This window comes from Prionailurus viverrinus, chromosome B3, assembly GCF_022837055.1.
Source record: "Prionailurus viverrinus isolate Anna chromosome B3, UM_Priviv_1.0, whole genome shotgun sequence".
Taxonomy (NCBI): Eukaryota; Metazoa; Chordata; class Mammalia; order Carnivora; family Felidae; genus Prionailurus; species Prionailurus viverrinus.
The window spans coordinates 141317490-141334326 of record NC_062566.1 but is presented as its reverse complement, the minus strand read 5'-3'; the positions used below and the strand labels follow the sequence as shown (position 1 = coordinate 141334326).

Sequence of the window (16837 nt, the reverse complement as noted above, 5' to 3'; positions counted from 1 at the left end):
CTTTCGCTCGGTTGTGATCCCACGGTCATGGGTTCAAGCCCTGCATCGGGCTCCGTGCTGACCATGTGGAGCCTGCTTAGGATTCTGTCTCCCTCTCTTTCTACGCCTCCCCAGTTCACACATGTGCTCTCTCTCTCTCAAAATAAGTAAACATTTTTTTTAAAAATGAAAGAAAGGGCATTACTTTACAGAAATACAGAGGATTACAGAGGAATACGATGGAAAACTGTACACCAACAAAGTAGATACTTGACAGGAGATGGACACATTCCTAAATAGACACAAACTATTAAAACTCACCCAAGGGGGAAAAAAAATGTGAGGGCACCTGGGTGGCTCAGTCAGTTAAGCGCTGGATTTCGGCTCAGGTCATGATCTCACGGTTCATGGGTTCGAGCCCCGCATCAGGCTCTGTGCTGATGGCTCAGAGCCTGGAGCCTGCTTTGGATTCTGGGTCTCCCTCTCTCTCTGCCCCTCCCAACTCTCACTCTGTCTCCCAGAGCTCTCTCAAAAACAGAGATTAAAAAAATTTTCTTTTAATCTGAATATGCTTATAATAAAGCAATAAACTGAACTGAGAAGTTTAAAATTACTCGTAAAGAAAAGCCCAGACCCAATGGCTTCACAGCAGAATTCTACCAAACATTCAAAGAATCGATACCAATTCTTCACAAACTTGCGAAAAACAAAACATTTCCCAACTTATTTAATGAGGCCAGTACCAGACAAAAAAAATCACAAGAAAACTACAGACAAGACCTCTTGTACCTATGGATGCCAAGAGTTCTCAACAAAATACAAGCAAGCCAAATCCAGCAACATACGGAAAGGACTGTGCAGCATGACCAAGTGGGATTTATCCCAGGGATGCAGTCGCTTTAATACCTAAAAATCAGTGGGTCCTAAGAAACTTAACAGAAGACCATGGGGGAGGGGAAGGAAAAAAAAAAAAAGTTAGAGATGGAGGGAGCCAAACCATAAGAGACTCTTAAAAACTGAGAATAAACTGAGGGTTGATGGGAGGGTGGGGGGTGGGAGGGAGGGGAGGGTGGGTGATGGGCATGGAGGAGGGCACCTGTTGGGAGGAGCACTGGGTGTTGTATGCAAACCAATCACAATAAATTTCATATTAAAAAAAATAAAAATATCTTTAAAATATACCTACAAATCAATTAATTTAATACATTATATTAGCAGAAGAAAAACAAATTTCACATCATTACCTCCACAGACCCAGATAAACCATTTAAACAAAATCTAACACTCTTTCACAAAAAGTTTTAAGAAGATAATAAAATAAAATCTAAACACTCAACAAACCAGCAACAGGAGTTTACTCCCTCAACCTGATGAAGGTCATCCACCCACAAGGAGCCCACAGCACACATGATACTTCACGGTCAAAGACGGGAGGCTTCCCCTGAGATCACAAACCAGACAAGGATACCTGCTCCTCCACTTCCAGTCGGCACTGTGGTGAAGGCGCTAGGGCATCCAGATTGGAAAAGAAGAAATAAAACTATCTCTGTTCGTAAACGACATGACCTTGGGTACAGAATCCTAAGAAACCCTACCAGAAATGGGGCACCTGGGTGGCTCAGTCGGTTAAGTGTCCGACTTCGGCTCAGGTCATGATCTCTCAGCTTGTTAGTTCAAGTCCCGCATCAAGCTCTGTGCTGACAGCTCAGAGCCTGGAGCCTGCTTCGGATTCTGTGTCTCCCTCTCTCTCTGCCCCTCCCCTACTTGTTCTCTCTGTCTCTCAAAATTAAACATTAAAAAAAGTTTTAAAAAATCCTACCAGAACTAATAAATGACCTCAGCAAAGTTGCAGGATAAAAGATCAATACACAAAAATCAACTGTTATTTTGATACATCTCCAATGATCAAAAAATGAAATTAAGAAAATAATTTCATTCACGATAACATCAAAAGGAGTAAAACACAGAAATGTGTTTGACGAGATAAGTGCAAAACTTATACTTTGAAAATTACTAAGCATTGTTGAAAATGATTTTTAAGAATCTAAAGAAATAGGAAAAGATCTCGTACTGGAAGACTGAATACGGTCATAGTTAAGATGGTAACACTCCCCAGATCTCCAGACTCAACCCAATCCTTTTCAGAGTCCTGGCTTCCCTGTAGAAATGGACAGACTGATTCTAAAGTTCACCTAGGAGCACAAGGAACTTGGAATAGCCAAAACAATCCTGAGTAAGAATGAAGTTAGAAGACTCCTACTTCTAATTTCAGAATTACTTCAAAACAGTGGTAACCAAGGTGGTGTGGTACTAGCCCAAGGATAGACACAGAGACCAACGGAAGAGAATTTAGAGTCCGGAAATAAACCCGTCCATACGTCTATGGCCAACTCATCTTCAAGAAGGTGCCAACACACAATGGGCACAGGAGAGTCTTTGAACCAACAGTGCTGGGACGAGTGGTTAGCACACAAGCCCAAGAATGAAGCTAGACTCTCACCTCACATGTACACAAAACTGAATTCAAAGACCTAAGACCTAAATGAAACGCCAAAACTGTAACACCCTTAGAAGAAAACAAGGGGTAAATCTTGATGAGCCTGAACCTGGCAATGGATCCTTAGCTATGACACCAAAAGCATGAGCAACAAAAGAAAAACTAGACAAATTAGACTTTACCAAAATTAAAACCTTTTGTGCTTCGGGGCGCCTGGGTGGCGCAGTCGGTTGAGCGTCCGACTTCAGCCAGGTCACGATCTCACGGTCTGTGAGTTCGAGCCCCACGTCGGGCTCTGGGCTGATGGCTCAGAGCCTGGAGCCTGTTTCCGATTCTGTGTCTCCCTCTCTCTCTGCCCCTCCCCCGTTCATGCTCTCTCTGTCCCAAAAAAAATAAATAAACGTTAAAAAAAAAAAAAAAACAAAAACCTTTTGTGCTTCAAAACCACCAGCAAGAAAGTAAAAAGACAGCTGTCAGGATGCAAGAAAATATTTGCAAACCATGTATCTGGTAAAGGGCTTGTATCTAGAATATACAAAGAATCCTTATGATCAGTACAAAAAACAAAAACAAAAACAAATAATCCAATTAAAATCGGACAAAGGACGTATGCCTCTAAATATACACACGCGCGCCTTTAAAGAGGATATACAAATGGCCAATAAGCTCCTAAAAAAGATGTTCAACATCATCAGTCATCAGCAACATGGAAGTCCAAACCACGTGATACTACATCACACACACCAGGATGGCTGGAATCAGAGGTCAGACATCAACCAGTACTGGAAAGGACATGGAGAAACGGGGACCCTCACGAGCTGCTGGTGGGAATGTAAAATGATCCAGGTGCTCTGGAAACCAGTCCGGCAGGTCCTCAACTGGTTAAACACAGAGTTACCATATGAGCCGACAATGCCCCTCCTAGGTATATACCCAAGAAAAATGAAAATACACATCCACACAAGTACCTGTACATGAACTTTCACAACAGCATTCTGCACAAAAGCCGAAAGGAGAAAGAGAACCTAAGTCACCATCGATACACAAGTGGATAAATGAAATGTGGTGTATCCTACAACAGAGGACTGACCTCAGTCATAAAAAGGAAGAAAGTCCCAATACACACTACAACATGGACGAGCCGTGAAACCCACAATAAGTGAAAGAGGTCAGTCACCAAAGATCACATCCTACAGGATTCCACTTACATGAAAGTCAAGAACAGGGGAACCTATAGGGACAAAAAGTTGATTAGTGGTTGCTTAGGACCAGGGGTGAAGGGGAAGAATGAGGAAGAGAGTGAAAGGGTCAGGGTTTCTTTCTAAGGTGATGAAGATATTCTAAAATGGGCCATGGTAATGGTGCCGCGTATGTGTGAATATTCCAGAAACTACTCAACTGTACAGCTTAAAGGGGTGCATCATATGTTATGTAAATAGTATCTTGATAAAGCCATTTTAAAAATGCGGGGGTGGGGCGTCTGGGTGGCTCAGCAGGTTGGGCGACCGACTTCGGCTCAGTTCATGATCTCACAGTTTGTGAGTTCAAGCCCCACACTGGGCTCTGTGCTGACAGCTCAGAGCCTGGAGCCTCCTTCGGATTCTGTCTTCCCCTCTCTCTGCACCCCCCCCCCCACTCACACTCTGTTTCTCTCTCTCGAAAATAAACATTAAAAAAATTTTTTTAATGAGGGGAAAAGGAAGGGGAACAGAGAGAGGCGAACAGGATGCTCCATTTGCCACAAAGCTAACAAACAGGTGGAAGTCAATGAGCATTTTCCCCAGGGAACAAGGGTCAGAAGCCTTCACAATGGAAAAGAAGTCTGTGGGCCTTCTCTAAAGATACAGTAACTACAATGACGACATTATAAACCTTCCTAACCACCAAGAAAAAATTTTAAAATGAAAGAAAAGGCCATAGAGTATGTATGACACATGTGAGACTAAACACACGGTCGTATCAATAAGCACGGATGGCTGAACTCAGTAAAGCCAAAGTTTTTCAAATGACTCATAAACCACCCCCAACTCTGCTACCTGCAAAAGACATACCTAAACATAAGCCGCTCAGAAAAGAGTGACAGTAAAGGAAGGGCCAAGATTTTAGAGGCCAAGACAGAAAGAAAGCAGGGCTGCGATCTTGAAACATGACAAAGCGGAATTCAGGCCCCACGGCATTAAGCAAGACCGAACGGGGCACGATGTAATGCCGAAGGCACAGTTCACATCTGACAAGAGCTCCGTGCCAAAACACGGAGCAGCCAAACCCAGAACTCTCACACAACCAGATGCTGGTAGGGACGCGGAGGCATGGGGCCCCCTATCCATCGCTGCCGGGAACGTGAAATGGCGCAGCCACCCTGGAAGGCACTTGGGTGGTCTCTTACAAAACCGATCCAGCGATCCTGCTCCTTCGTGCTCACCCCGAGGAGCCGAAAACTTACGTCCACGCCAACACCTGCACATACATGTTTACGGCAGCTTCCTTCGTAACTGCCCGAACTCGGAAGCCACCAAGACGTCCTTCAGCAGGTGAACGCATAAACACACCGCGGGCCGTCCAGACAGGGGAATGCTGTTCGGCGCTACGAAGAAATGAGCTACGGGCCAGGAAAAGACATGAGGAAACTTAAATGCTTGCCACTAAGTGAAGGAGCCAATCTGAGAGAGCTGCGTATGTATGATCCCAACCACAAGACATTCTGGAAAAGGCAACACCAGGGAGACAGTAAAAAGATCCGTGGTTGCCATGGTTATAGGGGAGGGAGGAAGAGGCAGGACAGACAGGATCTGGGGGCGGGATACTACCATGCCGGATACACACCATCACACGCCTGCCGAAACCCATCAAATGCACACCATCAGTGAAGCCTACACTGCAGACTTGGGGGGCGACGATGATATGTCAATAACAAGGTACTGCTCCAGTGCAAGACGCTGACAGTAGGGGGCACTGTGACTACGTCGGGCACGTGGGAACTGTACTTACTCCTCAACGTTGCCGTGAACCTAAAACTGCTCTAAAAATAAAGTCTATTTAAAAGAAAACAAAATCCATAAGGGCACCTGGCTGGCTCAGTCGGTTAAGTGTCCGACTTGATTTTGACTCAGGTCATGACGGGTCACGGATCAAGCCCTGCATCAGGCTCTGTGCGGAGCAGGGAGCCTGCTTAAGATTCTCTCCCTCGCTCCCTCTGCCCCCTCCCCTGCCTGTGCACTCTGTCTCTAATTAAAAAAAAAAAAAAAATCAAAGCCAGAAAGAAATCTTTTAAAATAGGTAAGAAAGAAAGAAAGACCAAAACTTGAAGGAGCTCAGAAACCGCTAAAGTAACACACCTGCATGCAGGTTGTGGGGGACAGGACGGGATGACGGCCCGCTCATTCTCAGGTAGCGTTCAGGGGGACCGCAAGACGAGTGACTTTACGCGTCACGGATGTCTGCACTTCGCAAGTGACAGTAAAAGGAGGGAGGCGTGGACGCGCGCGTCGGGCCTGGAAGGACAGGCGGCCCGCAGTCACGTTCCGGTGGCCGCGAGCAGGCGGACTCTACATCGTCCGGGTCTGTCATTCTCACACAGAAACTGCATTTACGAGCCACAGGAAATGAACACAGGGAGGGTTCAGAACATAATACAGTATTTTTTATATCACGGACTCCAACCACCCTTGATAACCTGAAGTTGCTCTTAAGGGAAAACAGGTTCCGCTTCAAAGGTCCAGCTAAACACGTGAGCAAACGGGTGACCAAGGAGCCTTAGGGTGGGGAGCGGATCTTCCTCTTTTTTTTTAATGTTTATTTATTTTTGAGAGAGAGAGAGAGAGAGAGAGAGAGAGAGAGAGCATGAGCTGGGGAGGGGCAGAGAGAGAGGGGGGACACAGAATCCGAAGCAGGTTCCAGGCTCCGAGCTGTCAGCACAGAGCCCGCCGCGGAGCTCGAACTCACAAGCTGTGAGATCATGACCTGAGCCGAAGTTGGACGCTCAACCGACTGAGCCCCGGGGCGCCCCCCCTATCTTCTTAACAAACAGAAACCAAGGCAAGGAAATGCGCCCGACACCTTCTCCTAGCGCGGTCCTCTCCACCTGCCTCAGACGAGGACTGACAGGACTCAGCATGTCTGGAAACCATTCTCTCTTTAGGCTGTGACTGCTGGCTTCCAAAACCGTCAAGTCTTAAAACTGTACTTGGTCTTACTACTTTAAAGTGGAAATTTCCAGTAAAAAAAAAAAAAAAATGGCCAATGTACCAACTTTATTTTATTTTATTTTTTAAATTTTTTTTTCAACGTTTATTTATTTTTGGGACAGAGAGAGACAGAGCATGAACGGGGAAGGGGCAGAGAGAGAGGGAGACACAGAATCGGAAACAGGCTCCAGGCTCTGAGCCATCAGCCCAGAGCCTGACGCGGGGCTCGAACTCACGGACCGCGAGATCGTGACCTGGCTGAAGTCGGAAGCTTAACCGACTGTGCCACCCATGCGCCCCAACTTTATTTTAAAATATACAGTGACTACTGGAGAAGGTATCTACAGCTACATGTTAACATTATAAAAACACTAAACGGTTTCTAAACAAACAGCGAACCGTTTGAACTCGCACGTGAAGCACGCTGCCAAGCGGAGCGTCTCTTACCCACTCTCCTTCACATCCAGGTGGTCGAACATCTGGATCAGGGAGACAGCGACTTCGTATATGTCCTTAGTAATCACCGGCTCCTCCAGGATGTGAGGAGAAAGCTAAACACAGGAAAAGGAAAGGCCGGAAGATCAGAACAGGATTACAAGGGGTTCTGGATTCAGACAGGTGACTGTCTTTAGTGCGTCACTTTAACACCCCAATAAAAAGAGTACTGTCAGCAGCCAATACACGAACGCTTGCCGAGCGCCAGGCCCCAACAGACACAGTACGGACGAGTTCACCCCCTGTCCCTGTCACTGGGGCGCAGATGGGCTCAGGGTGCCGACACACAGAGGTGGGACGTCTGTCGGGAAACCTAGTCTGAAGACAGAGCGAGCAGCTCCAGATGCATACAGAATCCAGCGCCGGCGCCCCTCCCATCAGGCGCCCATCTCAACAAGTCCTGAGACATCACCGCCACCACCGTCACAAGGACCGGGGAAGGCTAACACCCCGTTACACCTGCCAACTTACAGGAAGAATATACCGAAGTCACCTATGTGCCAGGGCACGGGTCGCTAGATTACTTTTAATCGCATACTAAAACAAAACTAATGAGCCCAGCTCATTTAAAACTGCCCTCCAGACACCTCCGCAGAATCCGGGAGGTCAACCGCAGCAGCCACCCCCCACCCCCCCCCACCCCCCCCCCCCCCGGTGAGGTTAGCATCACTGGTCTGAGCTGACGGCTTCATGGAACCAAGGCCACCACCGTGGAAGAGTCTCTCTACAACATCCGGCACAACAGTTATGGCATAATTTCCAGAAAATCTCTTTCATAGCCATATCGGGGGTTTTTTTGCACCAAGAGTAAGAAAGCTTTTGTGGTGTATTTAATAACCTTACTTATCAAGTACTATGCTCAAAGCACTGCATTCAACTTTGTGAAAAACACATCAGAAGTCTACAAGTGAAAGTAGTTAGCCACAGATGCAAACTTTTCCCCCCGTTTTTAGAGTAAATTAAGTCAGCTGGTAAGAAACCATTTTTCATTATTAGTACGATCCTACTAATGTAAGAATAACAAACCGGCTTTTATTTCATCAATAACTGTGAAGGAGCATTCTATCTTTACCTGGAACGACTTTCTACTTTATCCAAACGATAACCGTAACAGAAACATACAAAACAGAAATAGAAAGGAAAGCATAGTTTTCACAAACCCCAACGGTGGCATTCACACCCATCAGAACGGTTTTTCTACAAACCAGTAGGCCACGGAAAAGGTACGTCACCAATTCAGAAGTAACTTCACTGTGTTCTAGAATCCAAACCCAAAGACTATCATTTACATACAATACAAGACACCAGATACAGCCCCGCTTTCTCCCAGCAGGCGTCACACGGGTAACGACGGGAACAGTGAGGTGGGTCACGGGCCCGCTGATCCACGGCTGCCCTCGCCCCCACCACGTGTGAGAGTCAGGGGCAAACAACAGATGACAGACGAGGTCTCTGTTCCCCCAGACGGTACAGTGCGCTCAGAGCAAACGGGCCCACTCGCTCAGTCGATGCGCTCCGACAAAAGATAAAGCAGGGGAAGGGGCAGAAACGTGGAGGGAACGAATTCACGCAGGCGGAAACGGAGAGACTCACTCCTCCACCGAACTAACGACCGTGACACCGTCAACAGAAGGAGGCTGAAGCTCGTGTTTCTGCCCCACGCGGAGAGGCTGGAGCCCTGCACGTCTGCCGTCACCACGAGCCGGCGGTGCCGAGGCCGGCCAGCTGGTCCCAGGGGGAGGGCGAGAGACGTGCCAGAACGGGCGCTACAGACGGTAGGAAACGAACGATGCCAAGACGGCCAGGCACCATCGGGGAGCAGAATGGGGACCTCAACCTGTCTCACCGTCCCCGTGATCCCCTTGAAGTGGGTTACTGCCCAACTGTGAACAGGATTATGAAAGCCCTGTCCAGGGCGGGAAGGCGTGGGGAGTGGTGGGCGGGGCCACGCTCTCCTCCAGCTCTGCTTCCGGACTAAAGCTACACATCGTGGGCGCTCCCTCCTGTCTCATTTCTAAGGGGAGGGTGAAAACAAAAAAGTTGAAAGTAAGTAGTGAAAAGAACTCTTCAGAGGACGTTGAAAAGAACAGCCAGGGTTGGCAACAGAAAGACCACAAGGGCAACACTGGCCTCAAGGGAAGGGTGACTTTCAAGAAAACCAAACTGGCCAAAGGTGTCAAATATTACAGGGAGGTCATGGTAAGTTTAGGGCAGAGGACTCTCAACTTTAGGAAGTCGCTAGTGATCCTGACAAATGCCATCTCAGAACAGGGGCAGTGGGAGCCAGACCACGGAGAGAAACACGGGATCTCGTGAGGGTGCTTTTTAAGATGAGAGAGACTCAGTTCTGATGAAATGGGGACAGGTAAGAGGCAGTGGAGAAGGCACTAGGAAAGATAACACGAGGAGGGTGTTGGGGCGCCGGGGGGGCGCAGTTGGTTGAGCAGCCAACTTCGGCTCAGGTCACGATCTCGTGGTCTGTGGGTTCGAGCCCCACGTCAGACTCTGTGCTGACAGCTCGGAGCCTGGAGCCTGCTTCGGATTCTGGGCCTCCCTCTCTCTCTGCCCCTCCCCGACCCACGCTCTGTCTTTCTCTCTCTCTCAAAAGTAAACATTACAAAAGAAAAAAAAAAAAAAAAGCAAGGAGGGGGCAACAGTCAATCAGAAAAGGTCCCTAAGAAGGCAGAAAGGGAGAAAGGCTGGTGTCTGCAGAAGGAATGCTGCTTCTCCCCTGTAACATTAGATGGTGCGCCCAGGGAGTAGTAACAATAACAAAACTTGAATTTTTAAAACTCCTCTGACTCCACAAACTATACAGCAGAATCTATACAAAATACCGCTTTTATAAGGCTTAATGTTAATATATTCATTCACCGAAATATTTCCTGAGTACCTATTAAGTACCAAGAACAGGATACTGGGTATGCAAATGCCAAAACCGGGTTCTCCCCAGCCTGGAGAACACGAGCGAGCCCCTGGCTGGAGAGGAGTCCAGGCTGCCCTGCCCGCACGGGAGCAGAGGGCAGGTGCCCAGGCCTGACCCAACTCCACAGTGCACCCACGAGCAATCATCGACGTGATTCCAACACACTACGGCCATCTGGAAAGACTTGTAAAACCATCGGTACTTTCACATTCCAAAATGGGCCAGAAAGTACAAAATTTTTAAATGTGACGAAGTGCCCTCTACCCTCCACCTTGAATACGGGCTGCAATTAGTGACTTGTGTCCAAACAGCAAAGGACAGACGTGTCTCTCTTATGCTGCTTACATCTCACTGGGGTGGCGGGGGGGGGGGGGGGGGGGGAGGGAAACAGGCAATGAACAAAGAAACAGGTAAACACATACAAACACATACAAATACACAAAAGAAAAAGGAAGGGACAGTAACACTGTAGGGCAGAAGTTTGGCTAAAACTTCCTTGGCCAGGAGGGGCGCCTGGGTGGCTCAGTCGGTCGAGCATCTGACTTTGGCTCAGGTTGTGATCTCACAGTTTGGTGGGTTCAAGCCCCGTGTGGGGCTCTGTGCGGACAGCGTGGGGCCTGGAGCCTGCTTCAGATTCTGTGTTTCTCTCTCTCTCTGCCCCTCCCTTGCTCACACTGTCTCTCTTTCAAAAACAAATAAAAAAATTTTTTTAAAAACTTCTTGGCCAACATCACCAGTGACAGGCCACGCTGGCGGTCCCCCCGTGACAATACAGCACTTCACCCCAGTGGTCTGCCTCCCCAAGATCCATAGCCCCAAGTCTACTCATGAGAAAAACATCAGAAAAATTCAAACACTGGGGAATCCTACAAATACCTGACCAGTACTCCTACAAACCGTCAAGGTCATCAAAAATAAGAGACGTCTGAGAAACTGTCACAGCCCAGAGAAGCCTACAGAGACATGACGACTCAAAGCAATGTGGGACCCTGAGACAGAGAAAGGAAATTAGGGAAAAACCAGTAAAATCCAAATAAATACAACTTTAGTTCTAATAATATATCAGTTAGTTTCTTGGTTCTGACAGTTTTTTTATAAACGTGAACTTTAGAATCCAGGTGACAGAGAGGTGTTTACTATAAAATTCTTATAACTTTCCTGTTTTTTTGAAATCTTGTCATCTACAAAGTTGGAAAAAAAGACGTGCCACATTTTAATGGCCATCGCTGGCCTCCCTCCACTGTAACAGATTTGACAAAATGTGTCTTCTTGCCTTCGGTGGAACCCAGTCGGCTGACTCACCATCGTCGAGGCTACAGTCTACTTCCACATCACAAATGTTTGTGGTACGAGTCCAACTCCTACACAGAGCAGTCTGGCACCGTCCATCGAAATCACAAGTGCACACACCCTCTGACCCGGCAATTCCACCAGCAGACGCTGCCTTCTACAAGGCATGACCTACACAGGGGTCTTCAATGGGGCAGCCGACCGCCCACGGACTGTCTGGAAACACCGTTGGTGGTCACAGTGGGGGGCCCACTTGCAGCTAGCGGATCAAGGCCGGAAACGCTGTTCAACATCCTACAGTGAGTGCACAGGGCGGCCCCCGCCACAAAGAACCGGCCCCAAATGTCAACAGTAACAAGGCAGAGAGAGCCCAGCCTCTGAACACACCGTCGGGAGCGCACAGTCTCCTCCCGCAGCACTGCTTTCAACCAGAACAGACCAGGGGCACCCGGGGGGGATCAGCCGGTTTAGGCCTCCAACTCTTGGTTTCAGCTCGGGTCACACTCTAACGGTTCATGGGGTGGAGCCCCACGTCGGGCTCGGTGCCGACAGTGCAGGGCCCGTTTGGGATTCCCTCTCCGCCCCTCCCCCACTCAAAATACATAAAGAAACTTAAAAAAGAAGAAGGCCAGAAATACTGGAGATTAGTGAGATACGGACATGAGAGAACAGAATGTAGCTCTGAAAAGAGAATGAATAAGCTGTGAGTTGAGAAAGGACATGAAAAGCAGAACGAGAAGGCAAGGTGCACCGAGGGCACTGCTGTTTCTGTAAAGGGAGAAACCGCACATTTGTATCTGCTCATATAGACATTCAGAGTTACAGCACGATTCCTAAGAAATTAGTGACAGTGGTTTCCTCTCGTTGGCAGGGGAGCTGAGCAGAGGACAGGAGGGGGAAGGAGAGAGTTTATACCTGCTCATAAACCTCTTTTTGATTTTTGAATCCTGTAAATGTATTGCCCACGTGAAAATAATGTCAAATCAACTGCAACTTTTCGTAAGGATGTATCATCCCGGTCTTTCACCGTCAGTACACTCCTCCTTCAATTGAGAGCACCACAATTTGTATTATAAGAAGCAGTTTAATCAAAGTAAAAGTTGAAATAAAACTACCTCCCACTCTCAACTGAATCTACAATTTTATAGCTGACCAAAATCTGACATTTTACTTTTCACCAACAAAGTGTAAAACCAATCCAACCAACAACTTTCACAGGAGCGTACAATGTGTTTCAATGCCCACAGTTCACAGCAACAAACTCGGGGCTCTCCCGACCCGTCCTTCTCCAGCCCCAGCCCGCACCATCTCCCAGCTTGGATTTCGTACAGTCTTATAACTGCAGCTGACCGGTGCGGGCTTACTCTGAGACAAAGGCACATTCGCTATGAAAGAAACAATGCCTTCCAACATACCCTGCTGTGATGCATGTGCCCCAAATCATCAAGATAATACTCTTCGATTGAATGGGGCTTTCCTTCCACTTCAAAAACATACGCAGGGTTCATCTTGTTCTGGACAGGAACGGCAAAGTAATCTGCAAACTCTTTGCAACTGATGGTGGCCGACATGAGGATTATCTGCAGAAGAGAAACCATTAGAACAAACGAGCAACAACAACTAAATGTGATGTTGTTAAATTACCAAGCTTGTCTTCTGCTTCAGTAATTTTCAAAACTTCAGTATGATACATTGACTTAATCTTTAACGGAGTACAAATTATTACAGTTGAACGAATGCTCAGAGACAACCAACTTTTACTACTTCTCCTAAATTATTTTATCAAGTGAGAGACTACAATAAAGCTAACCTATGACCACTTATCTAAAAGGAAGCTTTGCATCAGAAAACAAAAGTAAAAACGAGCAAGTTACTAGATGAGGTGTTACAGAAACGCCAGAGAGCAGAACAGCAAAGAGGCAGACGCGGAGCCAGAAAACCCCGGCTCTGAGCCACGAATCTGGAGCAGTCGGTCCCAGGGCCACAGCGGAGAGAAACCAGCCTAGGCCGAAGCAGGACACAGAGGCTTGGGGACCCACCACAAGTGGTCAGTTGTGCCAGGAAGCAAATACGGGATGTCCTCCGTGGGAAACTCTGTGTGAAAGCCAGGAGCAGCACCCACAGCACCCCAGATGCGCAGCGGACAAGGCAGCAGTGCCACGAAGGACACGCGCCATCCGCCAGTCTCTGAGTCGCTCACCGGGGGTAAACCCAACTCTCGGCCGGCTGCCGACGACCCAATGCGTTACTGTGTAAACAAAATACGTGCATTTTCCCCTAAGATGTTAGATCCAAATGGTAGAAAGCATATTAACCAGAACTCATTTAAGATGAGTTGCTTCAGGTTGGAAGGAAGCCTGTGAGAAGCCATGTGGGTGTAAGAGTGGCCCCCACGAGGCATACTCGGTCCCGACAGATGCTCTCTAAACTGTCTTCCGAGGGACAGTGAGGCTGATGGCGTGCAGGGCCTCTGTTCGGTTGAGGCGGCATGCGGACATGAGGCCAGACCGGACTGCTCAAGGCCATCGAGACTCCTCACTGCCACCAGCCTCTCCTCCAGACAGACAACTCGGCAGCCTGCTCAAGACACCAGCGTGGGACCGACCTGAGTGTGATCAGCCAACAGTGACAGCGGGGCCAGCAGGTGTGGGGACGGCCCAGAGCCAGGAACCTCTACGGGTCTGTGCAGCAGAGGAAGGGGAGACATTCAGGCCCATCTTCCCACGCTCCCGAATCTAAGTCTCTGACAGCAACTCTCTTTTTAAAAAGTACTAAAAAGAGAATTTTTGAGCATTTCAAAAAACTCAGTATAATGCCATCTATAACTTGATTTCTCATTTCTTGGCCCAGAAAATATTCTGCTTCATAGGTTTAACAAATGAAGAAAATACTGAAACCAACCAATGGTTTCCTACCATTTTTATAATGGGAACCAAATTCCTGCTCACCATTTTCAGCAATGTGGTAGACTTTTTTTAAGTAGGCTTCACACCCAGCGCAGGGTCCAGTGTGGGGGCTTAAATTCACCATCAAGACCTGAGCTGAGACTAAGAGTTGGATGCTTAACCGACTGATCCACCCAGGTGCCCCTAAAAACAAAGTCTTAAAAAAATAATAATTCCTAATGACTAAGTAATTTGCATGTTACAGAAATTTATGCTGATGTGTTAGACTATGAAGTTTCCAATTTTTCTTCAGTTTCCATCATTTCAATGGTATCATGTGACCTGAGTCAAAGTCAGACACTCAACCGACTGAGCCACCCAGGCGCCCCAAAATGAAGTCTTAAAATGACAACCAAAAGGTCCCAAATTGTTGAACAATCTTTAATGTCATCTTTAAGATTCCAAAAAAGGAATAGAACAGCCAAATTCCTGCATTCGTGCTACAATCGTGTCAAGCAGTGACACAATCACAATTTTCAGATTCCATCTGTCTGGCGCCCAGCAGGTGAGCCTTCTGCGGCAGACGGGTCTCATCCTGGGAGCGGAGTCCCAAGTGATGCTTCCCTAAGCAGATGAACAGACGGAAGACTGGCAGACAACTGCTTTCCAACAGCAGCAAAGCCCGTCACAGCCCTTTCCACGAGGCCACACTCCAGCTGCGGCCACCCTTGGGAAGCTGCTCCCCACACACGGGCTACATGGGGAACACATAATTATCACAACCCTCCGCTAGTTCAGTCGAGTTCACGCCCTCCTCCTTCTAGTTCACGTGATGCAAACAGCGATCACCATCCCCACGGACTTTCAGTCAACTCAAAACCTAAGTCTTTAAAACAGCAGCGCACAGAACTGTCCTCAGGGCGCCTGGGTGGCTCAGTTAAGCGTCTGACTTTGGCTCAGGTCACGCTCTCACGGTCCGCGGGTTTGAGCTCCGCGCCGGGCTGGGCACTGACAGCCTGGAGCCTGCTTGGGATTCTCTCCCTCTCTCTCTATGCTCCTCCCTGACTCATGCTCTCTCTCTCCAAAATAAATATACTTTATAAAAAATTTTAATTAAAAAAACCCTCAATTCCTCTTCTGGTGTCGTTTTTAGAACAAAGACTGCAGATGTAGTCACATACCTCCAAACTGTGGTAATTATTCAACCAAAAGCAGTGATCCAACACTCAGTATTTCATTAGAGTCAACAACCATCACATCACTTTCTGCCTGGAGAAAATTTCCGAATTTAATGCAACATAATAATCCAAAAAAAAAAAAAAAAGATTCCACACTCCCATCCTGAGGGAATGCCCTGGAGCCAGCTTCCTGGCCAGATGTGGAGGAGGACACACGACAACAAATGTCAAGAGTCACTGCTTTCGATGGTTTCTGAAAAAACGAAGAGACACAAATCCAAATCATAAACCTTAACCCTGAATATTCCTGTTACTCAGGAAATCAGATTTACCTTCACAAAACGCGAATTTGTTCTCAGAAGTTTGCGGACTACCAACAGCAGGAAATCCATTTCTTCAGTCCGTTCGTGTACCTGCAAAATAGAAAAGCGGGGCGCCCCACGTGGCAGCCAGCAACGCACATGACCGCGGAAGTGGCTCTGACGGTCGCCGGGAGGCGGGGGGCAGGGCAGCTGGCTCTGCTAAACGCGCCTCCTCTGGACGGACCGGACGGCGCTCCTGGCTAAGAGGAAGCCGGGCCGCCTGGCCCATGAACGAGAGGGCACACTAGAGGCCCGGGTGGGTCTCTTCCCCCTCGGTGCTTCTCTCTGGGGCCTTCTCTCTGGGGCATCTGGGCAGAGAACTTAGCATCTCTGGTCCCGCGCATGCAATACCAGTGGTGCCCCCCGGGGTCACGGAGTCCAGCGGAACCGTCCCCACCCGTCCCCGGCACAGCCAGCCACCGGACCCACCTCCTCTGCTTTCCCCTGCCAACCACACGCTCCCCTCAGTCTCCAGCCGCACCCAGGCTGGCAAGTGAGCACAGGGCGGAGGCTGAGGCCAGCGTGCCCGCTCCGTGAGACACAGAACCGTGGGGACCGAGGGTGGGCCGGGTTGGCTGTGGCGCGGTCAGGTCAGCCACAAACGGGCAAGCAGATGGAGGCTAGGAGCCGAGGGCACCAGGGGGAGCTGCGGGCGCTCGGGGTCACCCTGGGGAGCTGGCGTGGGAGCTGCAGCTCAGGGAAAGCAGCCCCGTCCCCACCCTCCTCTACCTTCCCCCCCCCCCCACCCCCGGCGAGGCAGGCAGGGCCCCCACGGACCCACGGCTCCCTCAACCTCCCCTGCTCTGCCGGCCCCAGGCCAGCCAACGGCAAACGTTTGGGTCACGTGGGGCTGCTTTTCTACAAGAACTGTCACTCAGCCGGGGTAACTCAACGCACAAGAGGACAGTAAGATTCGATTCTGGGACATTTTGCCGCCAAGGAGGAGAGACTGGCCGCCGAGTCCAAAGGCGGGAGCGCTCTTCCCCTTGGTGTCCAGGCCCAGTCATTATTCCACAGCCACATCTGCCCCTGGTCCCACTC

The 16837-nt window shown here is 48.7% G+C and overlaps 1 protein-coding gene across 1 annotated transcript in view; it reads right to left on the bottom strand.

The window, feature by feature from the left end:
- TDRD9 (tudor domain containing 9) overlaps window positions 1-16837 on the bottom strand; it is a 118166-nt gene that overhangs the window by 71867 nt on the left and 29462 nt on the right. The window contains 3 exon segments of the mRNA XM_047864475.1: window positions 7108-7211; window positions 12787-12951; window positions 15767-15847. Of these exon segments, the coding sequence (XP_047720431.1) occupies window positions 7108-7211; window positions 12787-12951; window positions 15767-15847 (350 nt within the window).